The 23,311-nt window shown below is 36.8% G+C and overlaps 1 protein-coding gene across 5 annotated transcripts in view; it reads left to right on the top strand.

Moving 5' to 3' along the window:
- Positions 1–23,311, top strand: part of flncb (filamin C, gamma b (actin binding protein 280)) — a 67,601-nt gene that overhangs the window by 22,464 nt on the left and 21,826 nt on the right. For 3 of the 5 annotated variants that reach the window (XM_088645220.1, XM_088645224.1, XM_088645219.1), the window contains exons 3-24: positions 3,679–3,776; positions 6,197–6,347; positions 6,652–6,770; positions 6,946–7,023; positions 7,706–7,868; positions 8,009–8,209; positions 9,131–9,253; positions 12,106–12,243; positions 12,752–12,878; positions 13,257–13,393; positions 14,515–14,708; positions 14,958–15,071; positions 15,185–15,328; positions 15,659–15,782; positions 15,875–16,035; positions 16,233–16,323; positions 16,538–16,707; positions 16,907–17,024; positions 17,438–17,700; positions 18,870–19,467; positions 20,890–21,063; positions 23,031–23,193. In XM_088645220.1, coding sequence (XP_088501346.1) covers positions 3,679–3,776; positions 6,197–6,347; positions 6,652–6,770; positions 6,946–7,023; positions 7,706–7,868; positions 8,009–8,209; positions 9,131–9,253; positions 12,106–12,243; positions 12,752–12,878; positions 13,257–13,393; positions 14,515–14,708; positions 14,958–15,071; positions 15,185–15,328; positions 15,659–15,782; positions 15,875–16,035; positions 16,233–16,323; positions 16,538–16,707; positions 16,907–17,024; positions 17,438–17,700; positions 18,870–19,467; positions 20,890–21,063; positions 23,031–23,193 — 3,649 coding nt within the window. The remainder of the gene's footprint in view (positions 1–3,678; positions 3,777–6,196; positions 6,348–6,651; positions 6,771–6,945; positions 7,024–7,705; positions 7,869–8,008; positions 8,210–9,130; positions 9,254–12,105; positions 12,244–12,751; positions 12,879–13,256; positions 13,394–14,514; positions 14,709–14,957; positions 15,072–15,184; positions 15,329–15,658; positions 15,783–15,874; positions 16,036–16,232; positions 16,324–16,537; positions 16,708–16,906; positions 17,025–17,437; positions 17,701–18,869; positions 19,468–20,889; positions 21,064–23,030; positions 23,194–23,311) is intronic. The other 2 variants (XM_088645223.1, XM_088645221.1) reach the window with 1 other exon arrangement.

The following is a 23,311-nucleotide window of genomic DNA, read 5'->3' as shown; positions in this document are numbered from 1 at the left end:
CCTATAAGAGGAACAGTTAATGGTGTACAAGGGACACTTCGGGAGCATTTTTTTTGTATAGTAAGGGAATTAAAGAATTTCTTCAACTACATTTTTCTTTTTTATTTACAAGGACATAAATCAAGACCTTTCACAAGACTTCCACTGTTCTAAAGTCTTTTGCTATACAGATTTTTGTGCTTACAGTAGCACAAAGATATTTATGACAACCTTAGGTTACCACTGAGATTTGTTATTGTTACCTTATCAATCTAATGAATAGTTTGCATTGATTACTTTTTTCAATAAAAATTACATTCTTGGACATAATAGTAAAAATAAATTTTATCTTTGGATGGTGCAGTTTAAACAGTTTAGAGTCACTCTGTGCTTGACTCCTTTGCAAAGCTCATGCAGTCTGTAATGCATCCTGTGATAAACTGCAACATTTTTTCTTTTTTCTTAATTATTGTATACTGGCAGTATTACTACTATTTCTAACATTGTTTGTGCTAACATTTTTAACAGCAAGCAAAAAATGGGTGGGTGCTTCATATTTAAGACTTTTATAAGTACATAGGGCAAGTTGAGTACATTTTTCAATAATAGTATATGATTGCTGATATAGCGGTGAACCGACTTCAGAGTTAACACTCAGTTCTATGTGTGGTGTGGAGCAGAAACAGACCAGAAAGGGCTGGCATGTTTCACACACATGTCTTTACTGGTACTTCCTCAACTGGTTTGTTGTATGTCTGGGGAATTGGAAATTTTAGTACAATACAACTGTGCACTGCAGGATACAAAAGTTAACAGTTGGGATGCAGAACGAGAATTCTTAGTAAATTCACCATGAAACACAATTCTTAGCCATTTATCTTGGAAGAAATTCAAACAATTAAAGATTGGTTTTGTGAACTGGGTATGCAGATTGTGTAGGTAATGCACTGCATGCCCAACGTGCCACAGCCTTTTGCTTAAAAAAAAATCTTCCAATATGAAACTTCCCACCCAACCTCTATAGTCTGTGACCTTTGGCTTCTAACCTAACCATTGCCTGTGACTCATTAAAAATGACATTTAAGTCAGAAGGGGGTGGGGGGAGAAGCAGAATGCAGAGTATTTTATGAGAGGAGAGGAGATGTGGTGGAATGAGGATGAAATGAACAGAATATGAGGTTCTGATCACAGTTTGCCTATGCCATTGGTGCATGTGGAGATTAACATTATGCTGGGAAAAATATTTCAATTTCCTGCTTTATGGTAAAAGGACTTCTGTGCAATTGAGTGTAATCTTCCTAAACATGATTAAATGTCATTAAAAAAATCCTCCATTACTTCCAGAGAGTATCAGTTTCTCTATAGTGAGTACTCAGGCATCAGAGGCCTCAGAGGTAACCTGAGGTTGTTGTGGTTATAAACTTTTTTGTGCTGAATTCTAAAATCTTGATACCATGGGATTTTTCTTAAACTAAACCAGATGAATTAAGCAACTATTCAAAACTGACAATAGTTCATAGATAGAACAGAACATTATTATAATAGAGGACAATTGGTCAATTTTTTACTTAAATAAAAACATTAATAAAATAAAAATGGTACAGTTTAACTGCAGTTTGGTACAGGAAAATTAAAAGGAGTGATAAATTAGTAAATACATTGGTAATACAGGCAGGTTGTTAATATCTTAGTATGATATCCAACATATAAATTGGAGGCATATTGAATGAATAGTTTAAGTTTGCTGAATACTTGCACTACCAGTTTAATATTCTTGGCATCTCACAGATCAATAGGCAGAATCTATTCTTAACTTCTGTTTTTATATCAGTTTCTGCGGACAAGATTGACCATTTCTACTATTACATGGCATACTGTAGTATGACAGGAATGCCTTGTTGTCTAATTTTGGTATATTATGCAACATTGCATTTTTTATAGCAGGCACTTCAGTTAAATTAATTGTGGTTTTATAAGCTGGTAACAATTAAGTGATATGTGATATATGTGGAGTCTATAATGTTTGCTGTAAAAATTTATTTTTTCATATTCTTGTGATTTTAGTTGAAAATACAAACTACACAAAAATAGAAAAAATCCCCAATAGTTCCTTAATTTATACATGTATATAAAAAGCTGTGTTATAATAATCTTTGATTAGTACAATAATATGTTTAATTGAATAAATAATTTGAGAGCAACTTCTCATTTGGAGAGACCTGTTCAAGAGGCTTACAGTATATCATTGTTGCACTGAAGACAAGTGTAAGAAGAACAACAACAATCAGGACAGTGTAAATAATATAATAAAAAACAGAACATAACAGTGTCAACAAGTGTAGGATTCAGGTGTTTATTGAAGTGTCTTTCTTTTCTTCATGAGTCCTCAAAGAGGTCATTTCTGTGCCTCATTCAGGTCCCTGTCCATAAAATAAATTACTGTACGTACAAAAAGCATCTTATACAGTACTCTCAGCAGCTTTCCTCTAGTAGCTCATATTCTTGCTTTATTCAATGTGCAGTATATAATTCATGAAATAGCTGAAGATGTCAGTACAGTCTCTAACATTTAGTAAGGTGTTCATTATTCAAATTGCTTTTATTCATCCAACCGCTTTCTGGTTGTATTGAAGTACTATGGTAACAATGGAATGCACATTAGCAACAATGGAACCTTATAGTATTTTTTTTGAAATCATGGGAACAACTGTTATTGCACACAAACAGGTCATTCGTGTGGTTGGTTAATGGAATTTTGTGCACCTAAAATACTTTGGGCTAGCCACAACGAAAGGGTTGAATACTTATGCAATCATGACTTTTCCATTGTTGTTTCATATCTGCTCGGTTCTTTTTGTTTTTTGCTTTGAGTGTGTGGAGCAGGTAGTGCGCGTAACAAATACGAATTTCTACTTCAAAGTGTCATGACTCAGCTTTAAAAAAAGAACAAAAATGTGAAAACTGCATGGATCTGAACTCTTCTGCAATGCACTGTATTGTATTAATTAAATGACAATTGCTAGTTTCAAAACAGAGAGGCTAATAAAAAATAATTAGACTGAGCTGAAGCCCAGTTTCATACATGAAGTGTTTTTTTTATGGTCAAATCAGCCAGGATATGTTGGTATAGCTGATCCTCAGTCGTATTTAATTATTTGAGTGAATAATTAACAATTATCCCAAATTCCAATTTATTTCCTGAAGTTCTAGTTTCTACAATTATTGGGATTTTATCTAAAATACATACTTTGTAATTACATTTTATTTTAGCTCAAACCTGACGTGAAAGCTGTATGCAAGAATAATTAAACCTGTCAATATACTGGTGCCCCAGTCTTAGTGAGAGAAGAGTACACCGTGTCGCATATTGCTAACCCAATTTGGGAATTACTTTTATACTGTATATTCTTAGATAACTCACATCCTAGAAGTACTGTGCTGTTGAAACTGTGGGAAAACTCCTTGCATAGTATGCAAGTATAAAAGAATAGCCATCCTTCCCTTTTTAGTCACCAATCTATCCTTGGAGGGTTGTGGTGTGCATTGTTGCTTTAATCTGGCAGCCAGAAGGGGTGACATTTGTAGAACTTGGCATAAGCTAATCATCTTTAATTATTTTCCCAGTATGTTATCAGATACTGTACGTTGTCGTTTGTCAGAGTCTTTTCAATAACAACCATTCATGTTTCTCCCCTGCAGGTCTGTGCCCTGACTGGGAAACCTGGGATCCTAACCAGCCTGTGGAGAATGCAAGAGAAGCCATGCAGCAGGCTGATGACTGGCTGGGTGTGCCTCAGGTGTGTTTTAATCCATTAGGACAGAGCAGTAATGTTGGGATCTGCGTGAATTTGCCCTTGTTATTCATTCAGTATGAATTAGTGGTTAGAGGTCAGTCCCTCTTCCACTCTTTGTGTATCATATACTGTACATTAATATTATGTACAGAGCTTACAAAACTGCAGTACAGATACTGTAAGTGCCAAGATAAAGGAAAGTGCTTATTTTATTTTATGTTTCCCTTGACCAGTAGTGCTGGTGAATAGAAGAAAAATCTCAATGGAACAAGTAAGATAAAAATAATTGGAACAAACCAAGTGGATAAAAATGCAGTACTAGTTGTCTCTGCTGTCAAGAATCTTTCATTGTAACCTGTAGAGTAGTCTACAGTATGGATTCCATACCATGCCTGGAATACTTTTAACACACTATTTAATACCTAACGCTTAGGGACAGTGAGCGTCTAAATATGATGTGCAAGCTAAGCCAAATTTCAGAGTATTCTCACAGTTAATGTTGCCCTAATTTAGGTGGGTAGGGGATTAGTTAGAGCAGAGGTTGTTTTGACATTCAACACTTTACTTTTCCAAGACTGATCCAAGTCCAGCTGCAAGCAAATTTATATTCTGCACAGACTCACCACTGCTTTTTTCTCTAAAAAGCTGCCCCTTGAAAATGCACTGTGGACAAGTGTAACTTCCAGTTTAACTTATTATAACCTCATAAATCTGTATTCTAAAATATTCAATCTCTTGTTAATGAGTTTTAAAAAACAAGTGTAGGGCAAAACTACATTTTATTTATCCAAGAAGAGCATTTCTATGTATAGATACATAGATAGATAGATATACAGTGTTGTGCTGTATATTAAGACCGTCATTTGTCTTAGCTTTGTAATGGAAAATTGTATAACTGGTGAGAAGTGATGTAGAAGAATCCCTCTTTAGAGGATTAGTGCATTGCAGAAATTGTGTTAGTCCTGAGTCATGGGGTCCGTGGAATGTCTTGTCTGAATGAGGTTTAATTTTCCTGTCAGTGTCAACTAGGTGGGAGAGTGGTGGCTCATTCTGAAGGCATGTTAAATGCCATTCTATTTTGAGTAGCTTGGTAGCACAGCAATCACTGTTATAAATAGAAAAAACCAACATCTTATCTGTGTACAGGGATTACCAACAAGAAGACTTTTGATCTTCCAACAAAAAAACTTGTGAAACTGTTTAGCTTGGCCTCTTTTCATGTAAAAATATAAAACCACATATTCAGTGATTATGAGCACATGTACACAGTGATCGGTGAACCTACCCTTTCGAATATGAAGAGCAACAAAATAAGTTTTTTAGCTAGCTATGTTTCATGTTGCTTTAATGCCATTGTAATGAGTTCAGAAACCTCAATTTAAGAGGATAAGAGGCATGACTCCAGTCATGAGCTTTATAACTCACCTAGCTGAGAATACTGACTACACATCTGTAAGGACAGGGCTTTTAATGAGGGATGTGTCAGTGACCAACTGCAAGGGCAAAGACAGGGTGGAGGCAGGGATATACAGTACAGTAAAAGCAAAATGCACAAGCAAATAGGCATGAAGCAAGATATTTGTACATAGTAAGCAGGAGTACGCAAGATTAGTTTTTTAACCACCTCCCAAACGTTTGTTTAAAACTGTTAAAAAGTAACAAGTAGAGATTAATTCCATGTTGAAAGCAAAAAGAAGAGAGTGAAATATACAATGCTTTGACCATAGGGACTTCTGAAGATTTTATCTTCTAAAGAAGTCTCAATAGTCACAATATTGTTTCAATCTTTCATTTGCTTTTAAACATGGAATTATGATTAACTTTAAGTGAAATAAAGGTAAAAACCTAAATTATAAGATATTAAAATGAAGCAGAAATTGTTGTTTTATTTGTCATCTTTCAAATTTCCTTTAGGCCTTATCTTCAGTCATTCAAAGCTGAAGCAGCACCCTTCTCCTCAGAGAAAAACATTCATTTTGTGTTAACTAAGGGGAGTTGAGGGCTGCCACAACCCTTCAGACTTATTTAATTAACCCCTAAAAGAATTGCTTTCTCGTGATTTTTTCCCTGATTTTCTGAAAACAACAGAAAACACATTGTAAATTTCAACAGAATAAATTAGACCTAATTTGAAGTCAATTACATTTGGCCTTTGTAGCCACTGGGTCATTTCATCTTCTCATATTGATTTATTTTAATGGGAGTCAGATTTTCTCATTATATGTCTGTTGTTTGTGTTTGCAAAGCATTTAGCAATGTTTCACAATATAAATAACCTTTTTTTCTCAATGTGGCTCCTTCTATCAGAGAAAGAAATTGGTAGGGAATTAAAGCAAAGTTCTATTTAATTTTAATTCAGCAGGCCAAAGTGTTGTCATTTGTACCTTACATACAGTACTGTATGCCTCTTTTTCTCCATCTAGGTGATTGCTCCAGAAGAGATTGTTGACCCCAATGTAGATGAACATTCAGTCATGACCTACCTGTCTCAGTTCCCCAAAGCCAAGCTTAAACCAGGGGCTCCTCTGAGGTCCAAACAACTCAACCCCAAGAAGGCAAAGGCCTATGGACCAGGTATGAGAATATTTGAAGGAAGTAAAGCATCACTGAACACATATCATATGTTACATGCGATATTAGAGGCAGTTTTGTGGTTTCGCATTCATTAATGCTTAAAAAATTGTATTTGACATAGACAAATTACAATGGTTTTGTACCACCTTTCTGAACAAAATTTCCATCATGTCACTATTCATTCATATCTGGTTAATTTCTAAGTTTGGTTTTATGGATGTTTTTTGTAGCAGGAGGGAGGATTTTGCTGCTTTTGTTTGACAGCAGATTATGCTGATGACTGGATATATGTGTCCTTCTGTAGGTATTGAGCCCCATGGTAATGTTGTGCTGAAGCCTGCTGAGTTCACGGTAGAGACCATAGAAGCTGGGCTTGGAGAGGTGATTGTCTATGTGGAAGACCCTGAAGGACACACTGAGGAGGTATGAACAATGGTCATGTACTGTAGGTAGCAATCATTTGAAATCTTCATAATTAAAAAAATATATATTTTTGTGCATGACATTTGCTCTAATGATCTGAATAAAATATGAAATAGCAATCAATTTAATTAGATATAAATTGATTTATTTTTCTTTTCTAATTTCAAATTTCAAGGCCAGAGTTGTTGCCAACAATGACAAAAACAGGACCTATTCTGTGACATATGTTCCCAAGGTTGCTGGGCTTCATAAGGTATGGATGTTTAACGTATCCAACAATGATGAATGTATACATGTTTTCCATAGGCCAAGCATTGTGACAGTAAAGTAAATAAATACACAAGTTTAGAGTTGCCTAGTCATATATCTTACAATCAGATCAGCATACATTTTGGTACAATAATTATGTAATTCATGTATTTGTTTTCACACATACTTTTAGTTTTCTAGTTGTCTGTGCTTTTTATTTGCCCAGGTATGTAGTTATGATCATTGGCATTTTTCATTATATACTTTTTGCTATGTACTGTATATATGACTCATGGAATAATTACTGTATATACCTGTACATGGTCTTTGGGGTCTTAATTGGGTCTGATAAGGCTTTCATACTGGTGAAAAATCACTAGCTTAAATCATATGTACAAACCACTCTTGATGGCCTTGAGCATTAATTCCAAATAAAATTCATACGGTCGATGAAAAAGACAGATGAATAATGTCACTACTTTCACTCAGAGAATCAGGGTGAGGATATTGCTCAGATACTTGAAAATAAAAAAAGATATATTTACAGTTTTGTTTTGGGCATAATCATCACACTCATGACACTGCAATGCTTTGACAGTACAAAATATCAAGGCCAAAATGAATGTTTACTTAAAATGAAGACAAGCTTGGAGTTGACTGCTGACTGCTGACTGCTGTTTCTTCAGGTGACAGTTCTATTTGCTGGCCAGAATATTGACAAGAGCCCCTTCATGGTCAATGTTTCTATGGCACTGGGAGACCCCAACAAAGTTTCTGCTCGAGGGCCTGGTTTGGAACCTGTTGGCAATGTGGCCAACAAGCCCACATATTTTGACATTTACACGGCAGGTACAGTGCAATGTGTTCAACTCATTTGACTCTTCCAACCTAATTAAAAAAGTTTGTTTTTGGCAGCTGTCTTAATTGGGTCAATGTCAGTGTTGCTCTGATATACATCCTGGTATTTTTTGCCCTTTTGTTTCCTAAAGGTGCTGGAGCAGGAGATGTGGGGGTTGTCATTGTGGATCCCCAGGGTCGTCGTGACACTGTAGAAGTCATTCTGGAAGACAAGGGCGATAGCATTTTTCGCTGTACTTACCGTCCCATTCTGGAGGGACCGCATAACATCTATGTTACATTTGCTGGAGCTCAGATTCCAAAAAGTCCCTACACGGTTCATATCTCAGAAGGTATGTATTTGAGGGGCCTTTTAAATAGATTTGCTTTGTAAAATGTAATTGCTTGCACAGGATATTTGCTTTGCAGAATAGGCTGCTTAACACAAATGAATGTACAGTGGTATTTAAAGGGGAATCATACAGTATATCACTTATATGAATTTCATAGATATAATTCCTTGCACTTGCTTTCTCTTTTTCTCCTTTTCTAACCTCTTGAAAAAGTTTCACATAGGATAATATATTTATTTGAATGCTAATAAAGAAAAATTGGTATGATGTGATTTTGGTGGTAGGATACTATTTTCCAGAAATGCGTATTGCTTAAACCTTATGCTTGCTCTTTTTTAACAATGATGGACATGAGTCTTAGAAAAAACTTGCAGACCCTTTGCAAACCATAAAACAAATCCTAATAGGGCCAATCTGTATCCTTATTCAGTAAAAACACCTAACAACAATAAAATAATGATGAATTATGATTGATGAAAATCGTCACATAATGATCAATAAAATCAATGTGATTCATAATATACTGTAATAACACTTCTCACTTTTTATAAGGACAAAAGTCTGCAAGCCCTATTATTTGTAAAGTGTGTGCAAAATCTTCTATAAAACACCAAAAACTACAATAATGATTTATTCGTTCAGCTGCCAAGAGAGTAAAGATTGGGGTTCATTTTCCCCACATACTGTACACAGAACACAAGTAACAAGAAATGCCTTTTCAAGCAAGGCATCCAGAGCTGTAGCTGTGAAGCTTACATACACTGCAGACATTTCTTCACATGTACAATACAAAAGAATGAACATTACTGGAACGATACATCATGCAGGATTTTTCTTCAGCACTTCCTTAGCTTTCCATATTCAGCTGTCGCCTACAATATGTGAAATCCTGTTCCATCTCTTGCCTGTCTGTCCTTCTAGCTCCACAATCTGCCCAGCCAGCTGGGTCTCCGGTTCAGATTATTCCTCAGTCAATTTGCACTCCGCCAACTGAAAAGCCAAAGAAAGTCCCACCCCCAACTCCTCCCAAACCAAGGCGACCAAGTTAGTACAGGCCTCTGGTGTGGCTCATGCCTGTGTAAAGTCTGGCCCGATTCTGGATTTCACATCCTCAAAGCTTGTTGGCATGCACTGGAGCTTTGCCTTCTGTAGTACTATTCAGAACAGCTTTCAGTATGAAAAATGTCAATATAAAGATGCATTTTTGTGTTTTAACAATGCCAAAAGCATCTGATACTTGTTTTTAATGTGTGGATGGACATTTTAACATTAATTCAATACTCCTCATTATTGCAATGTAATTTTGTAGACTGAAGTTGTGAGTTTAAGTCTGGTCTTGTCACTGGGCAACTGTGAGTAGGATTTCCCCACATGTTGGGGCATACAGGCCTCACAGTGATGTTAGTGAGGGATGGTACTGCGCCAAAGGGCACAAAACCCTCCTGTATGTCCCTGCAGAGCTAGTAGTGTATCAAAAGTTGAGTGGTGCAGTGGGGAGGTGGGTCAGAGTATCCCCCCCCCCCCCCCGTCCTTTCTAGTTCTTCTGTAGGTACAACAGTTACGAGATGAGACAATTAGCGATTCCAAACTGGAGCCATGTGCGATAAAAAATGACTGCCAATCCTAAATCCTAAATTTAAACATGATGTATTTACCTTTTCATATACTGTACAATATAATAAAGATATTGACCATTTAGTTACTGTTAATCCTAAAATGCCTTCAAGATAAAAGGAGATATTCACTTGTCCTTCATTGTTTTCAATTGTGTTTTATTCTCTAATTATCCATTTTAGCTTTTAGCTTGACATCGTAAACTTTCCAAGGGAAATAGTTCCAGAAAGCCGTCTTAAAAGTGTTTGAGCAAAAAAGGAGTGAAAATGTATTTTAAATTGGTGTCATTAGTTTATCATGGCTGTATCTGAATTATACTTACGGTATCTCTTCAGTAAGTTCCTATCCACCACTGTGTACAATTGTCCCACAGTCTCAGGCAGTACGTTAAGGGGCTTTTTAAGCACTTTTCTGCATTGCCCTTCAAAGCTGCATTGCTGTGCAAGGCTGCAGACTCTGTAGGAGTAGTGATTTAATGGCAAATACAGCATGAGAAGAATCTGGACCTGCAGCAATAAAGCATTAACAGGAAGTGTGTCAAGGAAGTTTCAAAGTAAGATAATCTATCTGGGTAGTGAGGACTACTGTTTAAAATGAAGGGAGAAATAAATGGATTAAGTTAGGAGTTAGAGTATAAGGACTTTTACAGCCAGTACTTTCTCAGTGGGTTTGTGCAATATTCTTTTTCTTTACCCCTGTGTACAGTACTGTATAGCATCATCAGGTTTGAGAAGTATTTTCAATAACAGTTTTAGATGGACTACTAGAGTAGTTATGAAAAGTAAAAATACTAAATGTAAAATCATACCTTTAACAATATATTTGAGGATTTATTAAAAGGTACATAAAAACGATTCCAATTTGGTTAAATAAAATAATAAATCTTAGTAACAAGAATTGCATTCTATTCTAATTTATATAACTTTTTATTGTTTTGGGGTTGTTGATATTTTGAATTAATGTTAAAATTGCTTTTCAGACTTTTGGATTGTGAAATGTTAATTCATTACATAGGGAACATCGTGTCTCTTAATCCAACATTTTTTTGTCTGATTCCACTGCTGTAAGAAGATCATGATGCTGAATATTAATGTTGCTTGCGCAGAATGCCACTGTTATCTTGGTTTGTTAATAGCAATTTCATGGAAGGTTTAATATGCATAGATATGCCTTTTTTAATTCAGCTATCATTAACATTGTTTTGCAAGATTTTGTCTGATTACTGTTTTGATTTGGTTCAGTGTCACATTTAAGATTCTCATCTTATTTTCACATAAACTGTAAGATAAATAGACTTGTGTTTTAATTTAGTCAGTACTTGCTTTGAATAAACTTTCTGAAATAGGCCACGCATATTTTACACACACATATACAGACTTGTTTATCAGCAATCCAAAATTGTTTAAGTGAGCTGATGTTAATGGTTTTTTTCACTGCCAGATTTGACCAGATGGAAATACACTTTCTTTCCCTTTTTAAAGTATGGAAAGTGCCAGCAGCTACAAATCTCAAGAGCCAACATTGACTGCCACCACTTTAGAGTTTGTTTTTCTAGTATTTTTTTTTTGCCCCAAAGGACTTAGCAGTTGTGTATGATTCACTTGTCTATATTGCCAGAGCTTATTTCTATAAAAGACATTTTCTGTTTCTAATTCTTTTGATTTATTTTCACTAAATTAATGTCAGGTCAGTGAAAAGAGAATAGGTAAAATGTTTAAAACAGAAGAGCGTATTTTTCTTGTCCACATCTGAGCCATCTACAATAGCTTCCTTCTGAATTTTTGAGTTCAAGGTATTTAGTGCATCTGAGCAAACTAATTGCTGCTCCTGTTTACTAGAAGGGAAACACAAGTGAAACCTTTTCAAATAGCAATTAAACTCTTTAAATTCTGTATGTGACCAGAATCTGCATTCTGCATTCTAATCCTTTGATGCTTGGTACATTCTTGGCTGCTTGTAGTCAAGGCCATATGAAATGGCTTCTCTTAAATGTTCGTTCTAGCCAAGTGACGCATAAAGCCGTTGCACTGTTTTGTTCTGTTTTTTTTGTCTGCTTGTTTGCTTTTTTGTAGCTTATGGTTTCACAAAGAAACAAATATCTTGCCCCCACGTCCTCCCCTTTCCTGATGAAATGTTTTGGGTTCACGGTATTCATTTTTGCTCCGTGATAATGTTTCATGCTCCTACAAACTAACAGCTACCTCTGGATTTAGTGCATCAGACTGCAGTGTGTGTCAGATGGCCTTCAGTTATACTGTATGTCTGTGACTTTTCCCTGCCAGCTTGCAACCCCAATGCCTGCCGAGCCACAGGCCGAGGCCTCCAGCCAAAGGGACTCAGGGTGAAGGAGGTGGCAGGATTCAAGGTGTTCACTAAAGGAGCTGGGAGTGGAGAGCTCAAGGTTCTTGTCAAGGGACCAAGTAAGTAACAGAGGTGTTTATTTATGACCATACTTGGTGTAGAATCAAATAGGTATTGTAAGATAAGCAATGATCTGTGTCCCTTAAAAAGCCTGTTGTTTTATCTTTTGAAAGTCTTATTAATAATGACAATTTACACCACCACTAGTATATATCTATTTCATAAACATGGGAAGGGCTGGTAAATGTGAAATAACTACTCTTTTAGGGTTAGGGTTACAAAATGATTTTAATAAATTGCAAAAATAACAGCAATTTGTGGATTGTAAAATGGATCAATATTATCATCCTAATGCAAGAATCGCATTTCAGTTTTTTAAAGGCTTCAGGTGTGCCCGTCTGAATAAAAAGCAATTACATGTAAAAATAATATTTCCCAATTGTTAAAAAAGATGTCATTTTTCACAATTATGTTGAAGTTTCAATAGTATTAATCCTGTGAGACTTTTAATGGAAATTAGAGTTGATATAATCTTTTAAAGCTTTTCTCTCATGTGTTCTTTGTTAGAAGGAGGAGATGAGCCAGTGAAAGTTCACGATGTGGGTGATGGTGTGTTTGAATGTGAATATTATCCTGTTGTTCCGGGTAAATACACCGTCAGCATCACCTGGGGAGGGTACGCCATCCCAAGGAGGTAAATGTGCCCTTTTGAAATTAGCAGTATGAAAATAAACTGTAGTCTCAACAGAGTACAAATTACAGGGAAATTTTATATAATAACAAATTCAATTAACACCCATTTCATTGTGTTTTGAGTTCATAGTTACATATAGTCTTTATAACTGTATAGACATTCTTCGTTCATTAAGCCCAAAAAAAATGACTTTACAAAGTTTGATTGACTTATTTGATCGGACAAATACTGTAAGTCATACATTTTGAAAGTCAAAAGCTATGTGGCCCCTTTATGTATTTGGGTGCTCTAAAGAGAGATGCTTCTGATACAGAGTCAGTAAAATGGCGGCTGTGCATGGCGGCGCTAATTTGTGTCTACCCTGTTTCTGCTCACCAGCCCTTTCGAGGTTTTGGTGAGTGAGGAGCCTGGACTGCAGAAGGTGCGTGCCTGGGGCCCTGGGCTGGAGACTGGAATGGTGGGCAAGTCAGCAGACTTTGTTGTAGAGGCCATTGGGACTGAAGTGGGGACTCTCGGTAAGTCGTTGCAGCCGAGTCAGTTACGTAGGAGGCAGGATACACATTCGCTGGTAAAGAATAATTGTGTGACAAAACAACCGTCAGGGAACAAATCAGTATGCCATAGCTCGGTCATATTACACATTTGTCCAAAATGGAAATGTTGGTGGGAAACTGGAAAAAGAAGCTAAATGAAAGAGCGCCCCGTTTGGTAGAATCTGCAATACACAATATTTTTAGGATTAAAATGGAATGTTCAAAATGTATCATGGAAAGAATGTGCTAGCTAATATCCTGACATACAGTATCATTTCTTTAAACAAATATATAACAGCTTTAAACATATTAAAGTATAAGTGTTTATAAGACCTTTCTCACTTAGATTCATGAAACTTCTGAGTTGAGTTTTAAAGTTTTTAAGTTTATTGGCAGTTTCTTCTCTGCAGGTTTAACATTTGCTGATGACATTGATGCAGTTTTTTTGCCACCTTTATCTTATAAAATAGCATTTAATTGAAGGCAGCAATAACAGCATTATGCTGTGGATAGCTTAACGGAAGCATGGTGATCTGTTTTTTTATTATTTTTTTCATTAGTTCATTTAAGGGTTTAGTTATACAAACACATTCATTTCTCTTTTTATATTCTGGCAAAATTACTATTCCTCCTACTGAGATTCCTTTCTTGTGTTGCCTCCCCTGCCTGTCTGCAGAGATTTTAATTGTTAGCAGTTGAGAAAAACAAATACAGGCACATAGCTGGATACTAGGCCTCTGAGCACTAAGTCTAGGGCTTCCTTCAACTCCCAGAAACTGACAAGATGGAATAAATAACAGAACCTCTGGGGATTTTCTACAGTAGGTCTTCTACTCACATTAAAAAGGATGGTGTTGAAAGTAAGTTTCAGGGCAAAATTAAGTCATTGTGCATGGTGAGATGCATTAAAAATGCAACAAATGCTATTAGTTCTATTTTTCGTTCAAGATAATCCCCTTCCTATGGCTAATATATGGCATAATTTCTCATGCTACAAGATTCCAATCTTCTTCTTAGAAGACAGATGGATTACATGAGGCATTATCTTGAAGGATGACCTATTCCAGCTGTAAATGACAGGATTGAATTTGTACTCGTTCCAGGTTTCTCGATTGAGGGTCCCTCTCAGGCTAAGATCGAATGTGATGATAAAGGTGATGGGTCTTGTGATGTGCGCTACTGGCCAACAGAACCTGGTGATTATGCTGTCCATGTCATATGCGATGATGAAGACATCAAGGACAGTCCCTTCATGGCCCACATTCTCCCTGCTGCCAATGATGTCTTCCCTGAGAAAGTAAGCTTGCAGTTTTTTCCACATCCCATTAAATAAAATGCTACAAGTCTACGGCTTGCAAAACCTAAGGAGAACAGTCCTGGGTTATTAAGTTCGCAGAACTGATTACATTGTTTATTGCTGATGACAAACTGTAGTTCATATTTTTTCTGATTGTCCTGAAATTTAAATCTATCTCATTCTAGTCACTTCATAATTTATTGTTTTTCCCTGGAAAGACATGTCTCATCGTTATTTTTGTTTATGCAGGTAAAAGCCTCTGGACCAGGCCTGGAGCCTACAGGCTGCATTGTTAACAAGTCTGCAGAATTCACTATTGATGCTCGTGGAGCTGGGAAAGCAGAACTCAAGATTTATGCCCAGGTACTTGAAAAAAAAAAAGATTTAACTTTATGGTGTTTCGATTTAATTACAGTTCTAATTGAAAATTAAAAGCATTTTTTGTTACAGAATTGTATGTTGTTTTTTTTATACAGGATGCAGAGGGGTTCCCCATTGATATCCAGATCACTGATAACGGAGATAACACTTTCTTCTGTGTTTATATCCCAACAAAACCAATAAAGCACACTATCATTATCACCTGGGGAGATGTTAATATCCCCAACAGTCCCTTTAGGGTAAGAGATACTGTCAGAAAGATCCCAACTCCTGAATTCATTGCCTATAAAGTGGCTATATATCTGATCCTTTTGTTAAACGTTTGTACTGGGTTTTCAATTAAATAATAGATTCAATAGACATTTTAATAAGGGTTTCAGAATATCTATAATATATGTTGTTTAAAATAATTATTTAATTATTATTAATTAATTAATATTAATTAAAATTTTAACATACATAAAAAATAATATGCTGTATAAGAAGTTATACTAAGAAAAATTACCACATTATATTCTTATCCAGATGTTTGCTTTTGGTTTATTTCCATACATATTGACTTCCTGCAGGTGAACATTGGAGAAGGCAGTCACCCAGAAAATGTTAAAGTGTATGGACCAGGAATTGAGAAAACAGGTCTGAAAGCCAATGAGCCCACTTACTTCACAGTGGACTGCAGTGAGGCTGGTCAGGGTAAGAGAGGGCCATAACGTTTCAACAATTTATAGGTAAAATCGATGGTGAGAAAATTAGAGACATAAAATCCATATTTTGGTGTTTTTCAGGTGATGTGAGCATTGGCATCAAGTGTGCTCCTGGTGTTGTTGGTCCTGCTGAGGCAGACATTGACTTTGACATCATTAAGAATGACAATGATACCTTCACTGTGAAATACACCCCACCTGGAGCCGGACGGTACACTATCATGGTGCTGTTTGCAGATCAGGTATTTCAATACTGGAGAAAACTTCATTTGTGAAAAATGTACCAATTATTCAAGTTATTTTTATCTAGAATAAGATAAGTTACAGCCTACATAGGATGCCCTCTATCACAAATCATATTTTTCTATTTTGTTTTTTAAAGGCATTCATAAAATATTTGATCTCATATTTTTCTTAACCACGTTCCTTAAAATCCTAGGAAATTCCCATCAGCCCCTTCCGTATTAAAGTTGATCCTTCCCATGATGCTGCCAAGGTGAGGGCAGAAGGCCCTGGACTGAACAGAACAGGTAATGCCTGATAGTAATTTCAGACATATTGATTTTTAGTTGATAGACACATTGATCAATTTGTGCATAATCATTTTAATAACCTGTGAAGGTGTCTAGAGTGCACACTGGTAAGATATAGTTGAAACATATCTCATTCAAGGACTTTTGTCTTATTTTTAGGTAAATGTACCTGATAGTTTGTATCTTTTGGGCTTTTTAAATAACTCTGCAGGTGTGGAAGTGGGCAAGCCAACACATTTCACAGTTTATACCAAGGGGGCTGGCAAAGCCAAACTGGATGTCCATTTCACGGGGGCTGTTAAAGGAGAAGCTGTACGGGACTTTGAGATTATTGATAATCATGACTACTCTTACACTGTGAGGTACACTGCGGTTCAACAGGTAGGAGATTCATCATTATTAATTATTGATTTGTAGGTAACAGGCTCACTTCATGGATTTATTAATGTTTTTATATGAATCTAAGGTGCATTTGTTTGAGTAGTCTGTTACAGTATATATCTAACAAGACCAACTTATTCTCCTTGAGTAACTGCTGCTTTTTTTATTTCCTGGCTCTGACGATTTGCTCTCTTCACAGGGAAATCTGACCATCTCAGTTACCTATGGTGGAGATCCTATTCCTAAAAGTCCCTTCACTATTACTGTGGCACCACCTTTAGATCTCAACAAGGTCAAAGTGCAAGGGCTGAATAACAGTGAGTATGCATTGTGTATGAAATGACTGGACTGAAGTTCTCTCAAAGTAAGTCCTGTGATGTATGCCACTGGCCAATGGAACCTGGTGATTCTGTTTAATTTAATGAGCCAAACAATGCCTTTAGATATGGGATATGCTGTTTTATTTTGTGAAGAAACAGGTTTTTAAAGGTTATCAGCTTAGTAAATATAATTGTAATTTCTAAAGACTGTTTGGATTAAATATTTGAGCCAACGGCCAGCATACTCCTTTATTGTTCTCCAATTAAGCGTCTGTTGCTCAGTGAAAAGCAAAACTTTTGGAAATCATGTGTTTCTGGATTTTGCTTTTCACCGTGGTGCTTTAAGACCACATTAAGACGGACACCAGACACCATAAGCCTCTATCTTTATGTTTTTTTTTTTAAATTAGAAGTGGATGTAGGAAAGGATCAGGAGTTTTCGATCAACACCCGTGGCGCAGGAGGACAGGGCAAGGTGGATGTGAAGATCACCTCCCCCTCCCGCCGGCCCATCCCCTGCAAGGTGGAGACTGGCACCGCCAACGACCTGCACTCCGTCAAGTACATGCCCCCAGAGGAGGGGCCCTACAAGGTGGAGGTCAGCTATGATGGGAACCCCGTGCCGGGGAGCCCCTTCACCGTGGAGGGGGTCATGCCCCCTGACCCCTCTAAGGTAGACATCAATCTACTCCCGGTATTATTCAGAGCTATTTTTTCTTTCGTTTTTTCATTAATAATAACTTTAATTCAAGCTTCGGTTGTAGTCTTCTATGGGTAACATGTTTTGCTACAGAATCCAAAATGGCAATATTACAAAAATACCACCAACAAAAGGGTTTGAGATAAACAATAATTCAGAAAATAAAAGAAGTGTTTACATTATTTATAAGTGAAATTGCTGAAGGATAAACAATTTGATAAGTCTATTTCTGTTACACCTTGGGGCACAGAGGCGTCTCCTAGATGGGATTAGTGCAAATTCACAGTGGAAGGGGTGTGACACACAATCCATAATGCTGTTAGCCTTCTTTTAAACCCTATTTTTGTAGAGAGAATTACAGTTGATCTGTTTTACCCCAATGATTTAGCTACTCATGTTCACAATTTTACCTAACCTACTAAATCTGCAGAAGTGATGTCATTTGGAGCTGTCTGTGTGGTAAATACTGAAGTTTACGGCCTTGTAAAAACATGACTAATTTTTTTCTCCTCCTCCCTTCTAATATCTGTAATTCAGCCAGAGGATGAGTAAGTTACAGTATATGTAGATAATATATAAAAAAAGTCAGCAAGGGTTCATAGAAGGTACAAGTGCCTTTATACAGAAAAAAGAAAATAATATTGCTGCAATCAAGTGCAATTTACTTTCAGCTCAGCATGAGAGCATATCTCCATTATATCCAGCTGTACCATATTATTGATTAAGAGATATCTTTGGAGAAATCCTTCATAAATTATAGCATATTAAGGGATTTGTTTTATCTCTTAAAGGGCATGTCTGCTGAGGCTGTTTTATTTGGCATTGCAACTTCTGAGGCTTTCCTAATAGAATTAATGTAGTAAAAGTTGGATACGTTTACATTCTGGATGAGGACATGATCAACATTCTCTGAATCTCTGGTCTTTACATACCTGAACATCCTCTGTTTGTCATTCAATCCAAAAGGATAGTTTCTTAATAGACGGAGGGTCTCCCTGCCTTAGATAAGGTTTCTTTTGTTTGGCCTCACAACAAAAAGGTCTACCCCTTTTAATTGAAATAGTCTGCCACGTGCTGTATTGGTTCTGAGGCTAAATCCTTTGAGATGACTTTAAAGCCACCTCGAGAATTCTGTTTTCCAGGTGCGCGCATATGGTCCCGGTCTGAAGGGAGGAATTGTGGGCAAGCCGGCTCCCTTTGCCATTGACACTAAAGGAGCTGGCACTGGTGGACTTGGGCTAACAGTGGAGGGGCCTTGTGAGGCAAAAATCGAGTGCCAGGATAATGGCGATGGCTCCTGCTCTGTGTCCTACCTGCCTACTGAACCTGGCGAATACTCCATCAACATCCTTTTTGCAGAAGCTCATATTCCGGGGTCTCCTTTCAAAGCAGCCATCAAGCCCGTGTTTGACCCCAGCAAGGTGACAGCCAGTGGGCCAGGTCTTGAGCGAGGCAAGGTCAACGAGGCTGGGTCGTTCACTGTAGACTGCTCCAAGGCTGGTGATGCTGAGCTGACCATAGAGATCATATCGGATTCTGGTGCCAAGGCGGAGGTCCACATTCAGAACAACAGCGATGGGACATATTCCATCACATACATACCTCCCTTCCATGGAATGTACACTATCACCATCAAATATGGAGGACACTCAGTGCCCAAATTCCCTGCCCGTGTCCAGGTGGACCCAGCAGTCGATACGAGTGGAATTAAGGTTTATGGACCAGGAATTGAGCCACGAGGTAAGTAAGGTTGCTTAGAACTGCTGAAATCAGTCATTAAAAAGGTCTTTAAGGACCACTTAATTCATCTGTGAATTATTTGGAAGGAATCCCCCAATGCCAGAAACACCATCTGTGACATAACACAGAAGGCAGTTCTTTGTTCTTTATTTATACAGTAATGCTGTTATGAGTGTTATATGACTTTATTCTGGAATACTCCCTTTGTTGGGTAGCTCTCCACTGATTTTCCCCACAAAAGTTAAAATGTACTACTCTCTTTCAATTAGTAACTATAATGAAAAACAGCATTAGTAAAGCATTTTTAGTGTATTATGTCACTTTAATCCATGTCCATGTGCTATTAATCTTGAAATCTCAAGAGCCCTAAATTCATTAAGAGATCCATGTGTGGTGAATATAATCACTCTGATGTCATTTTGTATCCTCAGATAGGATATTCACTCACTTTATTTGGCAAATAAAAACAAGCTAGAATAAGCTGTATTATACTGGCTGCAATTCAGCACAGTTAACAGAATTTGCTGAAATGAGGCCTACGATTTTCCATCATAACATCAGTGCAGCTGTGTTAGAGATGGAGCAGTGGGCTGTAGTTTGCAAGCCAGTTTTAATTCAGTAGTCTTGTATTACCACCACATTTTCTTTGGTTCTATGGAGGGTGGGGAGTAGAGATTAAACATAATTTTAATCTTTAGCTGTCTAACAGTCAGAAAAACAAACATACAGTATAAAAAAAAAACATTTCTATAGCAACAATAAATATTTTAAGGCATACAAAAAGTCCAGATTGCAATCCCTAAAACAATATGCAGTATACAGTATGTAGTTACTCTAGCAGTGTTGCAGTCAATGAGGCTTTACCCATAATAACCAACTGAAATAGTTTAGGAAGCATAAGATTTTATTAGATGTGTAGTTATACAACTTAAAAGTGAATTAATAACCATGACATGCTGAATAAGCCTTTAAACTTATACAACAATGGTCTCTGTGAGTCAGTCTGAGAAGTATAAGCAACAGACCGTGCAGATGTCTGGCACAGTGCCCTGCTGTTGTTGCAGCTAGGTTGATGTAAAGGTTACCATTTTGCACTGCGGCTATTATTATCCCTCTTTTATAATGGAATACCCTGTTTTCCTCAATGATGTAATAGAATGCATCCTGGTTTTATTAAGCTCAATATCAGATGTAGTTCCTTGTTTTGTGCCAATTTTAAGAACTTCTGAGTAGTGTATTAAATATTTATTGAATGTATTTTATTATAATCCTACATTCCATTTAGTGTATTTATTGCTTTTTTACTGGCAAAAGTAAAATTGGAAATAAGCAGAAAGATGTAGAATTCAATAAAAAAAGCTTCCTGCCTAAGCTTATTTTCTTCGAAATGACAACAATCACTTGACGTATTTGTGTTTGCAGGGGTCCTCCGTGAAGTTACTACACACTTCATTGTTGATGTCCGGACACTGAACAAGACTGGAGGCAACCATGTGAAAGCAAGGATTGTAAACCCTTCTGGAGCCAAAACAGATGCCTACATCACTGATAAAGGGGATGGGACCTACAGGGTAGAATATACTGCATATGAAGATGGTAAGGCAAAATATACACTACTGAAAGCATGAATTTGAAACACTGATTTATGTCCAATGGTGTACATACATGTAGACATAAAAAACTATATAGGTTTTTTATGACAGAGTATAATCATAGAAGCAATTTCATGATTCACGGTTTACTCATATCAAAATTATTATTCACAATACATAGTAGGAAAATCAGCTATCTTCAATTAAATTGGGAATGATAAAACTCGCGGAGTGTTTGTATTGTCTTAGGCTTTAGCTTGCACAGACAAGCTAGTCTGTATAGTATCTTGACACATATCTGTACTGTATAAGAGTGTAACAGAGATACATTTTAGAAAGAAATATAGAAAAAATTAAAACCAAATTTCATGTTTGCTGAATGTATCTGGCTTCATGTATTTAACAGACCTGGTGCATGTAAACACGCCAATATCTTTTCATCCTTAAACTGAACCTGCCTCAAAGGGTTAGGGTATATAAGGTCCTGGCTGTGCACAGACAGCTTCAGTGACATGGACTGTGTGAAAAATGCATCACTGACATTTCTTTTTGATCTGGCAGGAGATTGGCCGTGTTCCACACCTGCTAGTTGCCACACAGCCTTGACACTGAACAATAGAGTGGGATCATTTGGGAAGCAAAAGAGATGTGACCTGGCCATGAGCCCAGCTAGTGCTCTAAGTACACTGGGCAAGCTTGGCAATAGCGGTCAATGTTTTAGAGCTGTGGTGTCCAGTCCTGGTCCTGAATGCCTGGGGTGTCTGGTGGTTTTCAAGGACTCTTTGAGTTCACAAAATAGGTCCAGTTAATCCAGACATCAGCTGGCTTAGATAGTTAAAAACTGAGCAGGAATGCAAAACACACAAGTCATCCAGGGCTAGGGTTGGACAGACCTGTTTTAGAGCTATTAGCTTTTTTTTCTTTATGGTTAATATATTTCTAAAATTGGTTTTAATTTCTACAGCTTATGTGCAAATGCCATATTGTAATAACAGGTTATGAAATGCAAAATTGTCAGAACTGTACCTGCTGTTCCCACAATTAACTAATACTGAGTACAACAGGTTTCTCTTTTCTCACAGACTCCTTTTAACTACTGCTTAATCATAAAGTCTTAGCAAAATCTTCATTTACATAATGTATATACTGTATGTGGCATGTGAATGTAAATATCACTGGCCGGTGATATTTTATTTCTTTGGTTCATATACTACTTCTTTAATTTGATTGAAAAATCACAAAAACAAGTGCTTCAGAGAGGAGACGTTGAAATAGATATTAAGACATGCACTTCTACTGTGTAGAAAAAGTCCTTTTATCTGTGCTTTCCCTGTGATAGACGATTGGAACTTTACCACACAATTGCTTAAAACAACAAAAAAACACCCATTTCAAAAAGATTAAATGTATTTTGATAAGGGCAGGGGAAGGTTGCATTTTCAAGAACATTTTAAAGGAATGTGAGTTTTTCTTTCTAAGATTCTTTTTGTGAACACTTCTTTTATTTCTTGGCTTTAAAACGTCTATCTGCTTTCCTTCTTAGCCATTGAGACATTTGCTGATCAAATTATATTACAGTGAAAAACAGTAATACATTTTGCAAGATCAGAGCCTCCATATACGGTCATGCAATTTAAGAGACAAGGGGCAGTTACAGTTTCACATTGGGGAGGTGGTATAAATAGCCAGTGAATCAGAACACATGTTTAAACACTGACAAGGATTTCTGTTATGCTATGGCAATAGTCTGGCAAAAATATATTCTGGAATAGTTTCTAAAGTACTGGAACTTCAATGATATAAATAGATAATAACTCAAAGCAGCTGGTGTTGAAGTGGTTCATTTCACAGGTTTAAATGACTGTTAATATCCCTCCCATTATAGGCAATATTGGTCATGAATTCAAATGCACATACAGTACCCAGATGATCACGTTTGTGGGCTTTATGTTTGCTCTGCCTTATCTCCAGGTATACACCTGATTGAGGTGCTGTATGATGATGTTGCTGTTCCTAAGAGTCCCTTCAGAGTGGCTATTGCAGAGGGATGTGATCCTTCACGTGTCAGAGCCTATGGGCCGGGTCTGGAAGGAGGCCTTGTTAACAAGCCCAACCGCTTCACAGTCGAAACCAGGTACATTTTGAAATACTTACATTTTGTACTTAGGACAACACATGTTGAAAATTGTCATTATGTTGACAAAAACATATCTTATTTTCTTTTGGAAAACAAATTGAAATGCAAAATAAGT

This window comes from Lepisosteus platostomus, chromosome 9 (assembly GCF_059453375.1).
Source record: "Lepisosteus platostomus isolate fLepPlt1 chromosome 9, fLepPlt1.hap1, whole genome shotgun sequence".
Classification (NCBI taxonomy): domain Eukaryota; kingdom Metazoa; phylum Chordata; class Actinopteri; order Semionotiformes; family Lepisosteidae; genus Lepisosteus; species Lepisosteus platostomus.
Note: the sequence above shows the minus strand (reverse complement) of the source record. Positions and strands in the feature narration are given on the sequence as shown.